Genomic DNA, 2,310 nt, shown 5'->3' on the forward strand with positions numbered 1-2,310 from the left:
AGCGGCATGAGATGGGGCACCGCGGAGGTCAGGCCCCATCTGTGTGTTCTGCTCTCTGAAGGGCCGATTACATTCGATGTGTTCTTACACTTACACCTAAAAATCTGTCTGTCTGGTTGTCTGAGAGACTGGATGGCCTTAAAACAGTTAAAGTTTGAGCTATTAAAGCTTTCTGGTTTGAGCCAACATCAAAGTTTGTCTTGACAAACTTTTTAAAAAATTTTTATATAAAGTTGCGTGGTAAAACTGTGTTAATGGAAACCCACAACCCTGGATCACAAAACCAGTCATAAGGGTATATTTTTTGAAACTGAGATTATCTGAAAGCTGAATAAATAATCTTCCCATGATGTATGGTTTGTTAGGATCGGACAATATTTGGCCGAGATACAACTATTTGAAAATCTGGAATCTGAGGGTGCAGAAAAGTCTAAATATTGAGAAAATCATCTTTAAAGTTGTCCAAATGAAGTTCTTAGCAATGCATATTACTAATCAAACATTAAGTTTTGATATATTTACAGTAGGAAATTTACAAAATATCTTCATGGAACATTTTTGATTTGGCATAAAAGAAAAATTTATAATTTTGACCCATACAATGTATTGTTGGATATTGCTACAAATATACCCTAGCGACTTAAGACTGCTTTTGTGCTGCAGGGTCACATTTGTAGTTTTACACATCTAAATGAATGTTAAACTAAGGCCTTGTCCACACTAATACGTTTTTGTTTGAAAATGCATCTTTTTCTCTGTTTTGGCCTTGCATCAGATGGTGTTTTTGTCAAGGAAAACAGCATTTTGAAAAAAGAGTTTTCCAAAAATTTTAAAAATCAATTTTTGCATTGTAGTGTGGACCATGAAAACAGGCTTTTGAAAACGATGATGCATGTTTAGTCATGTGATGCATATTATATCGATATATATCTATGTTTATACCGGTATTGTGCCTGTTATGTGCTATTCACTTTCAAACTATTGCTACAGATGTGTTACTTTGTATACTCTTCATATCACAGTCCTGCGAAGATGACAGTAAATTGATTTGCGATTGCTGTTTACGGCAAAACGTGAGGGCAGTTGTGTTTTAGATCAGATATACAATCGTGAGTGAGTGCGACCTGAACGCGTCAGTGAATGGCGAGATATTTTTCTAAATAAAATAATCCTGTCAGAAGAACTGCATGAAAAAGTATCATGTCTGTTCCGTCTATATCGTCTCAGTGAGCTTTTTTTTAACTAATTTAACGTTTTTTGACGTTTCAGTGTGGAAGAGAAACTTCTGTAAAACGCTTGAAAATGCTAGTGTGGACAGAGAGCGTTTTAAAACGAAAACACCATTTTCAAATGTATTCGGATTAATGAAGACGTAGCCTAACTCGCACAAGAAGCTGGAGTGTAAAAACACCTGTTGTGTTCTTCTGAAACGGGCTGATGGTTTGTGTGTGGCAGATGGCTGTGGAGGAGACGGCCAGATGTCTTCACCTCTCTTTCATCTCCCGGCTGAGTTCTTCCACCCCACCACCGCTGCGGTTCCCCAGGGCAGCCCAGCCATCGGAGCGGCCCAGCCGGGCTCCAGACACGCATCATGGGCTTCGCTCAGGTCCCCAGGGGCCAACAGCAGGGTCATGGGCTCTCAGGTAAGAGATGCCCATTCAAACTCAATCAAGACTTACAGTCAAGTGTCTGGATACACCCATAAGGAACATAAGGATGAAGGGGCCTCAGGTAGACAGACTTTGACTTCAGACATTAAGTAAGTCCCATTTTGCAGCTTATTCTGGCCAACAGTCATCCACTTAAAGGGGTCATAGACTGAGAAATCAGAATTTCCTTGAGCTTTTGACATGTAAGAGATCATTGTACTATACAAACATCCTGTAAGTTTCAGAACTCGTTAGTCTAAAAACAGCTTATATTGAAGCCAGTCTGCCAAAATGACAGCTTGTGGAATGTGCCACTTTATGATGTAATAGTGTGGATAAACCCCTCCTCCGCAGAAGATCAATGCTTGCTTCTACATTTAGCCCCGCCCACCGATTCTACAGCACAGCCTGTTTAGCCCCGCCCACTGATTATACAACACTGCCTGTTTAGCCCCGCCCACCGATTCTACAGCACAACCTGTTTAACCCCGCCCACTGATTCTACAACACTGCCTGTTTAGCTCCGCCCACTGATTCTACAGCACAGCCTGTTTAGCCCCGCCCACTGATTCTACAACACTGCCTGTTTAGCTCCACCCACTGATTCTACAACATCGCCTGTTTTGAAATTTGACGGGAGCCCACCTTTATCCAATAGGCT

At 41.1% G+C, this 2,310-nt stretch overlaps 1 protein-coding gene across 1 annotated transcript in view; it reads left to right on the forward strand.

Moving 5' to 3' along the window:
* LOC107666662 (voltage-dependent T-type calcium channel subunit alpha-1I-like) overlaps window positions 1-1,583 on the forward strand; it is a gene marked incomplete at both ends in the record, with an annotated part of 76,673 nt that extends 75,090 nt beyond the window's left edge. The window contains one exon of the mRNA XM_016458082.1: window positions 1,456-1,583. Within this exon, the coding sequence (XP_016313568.1) occupies window positions 1,456-1,583 (128 nt within the window). The remainder of the gene's footprint in view (window positions 1-1,455) is intronic.
* Window positions 1,584-2,310: the final 727 nt, after the last annotated feature.

This window comes from Sinocyclocheilus anshuiensis, unplaced genomic scaffold (genome assembly GCF_001515605.1).
Source record: "Sinocyclocheilus anshuiensis isolate Anshui unplaced genomic scaffold, SAMN03320099.WGS_v1.1 scaffold91, whole genome shotgun sequence".
NCBI classification, from domain to species: Eukaryota; Metazoa; Chordata; class Actinopteri; order Cypriniformes; family Cyprinidae; genus Sinocyclocheilus; species Sinocyclocheilus anshuiensis.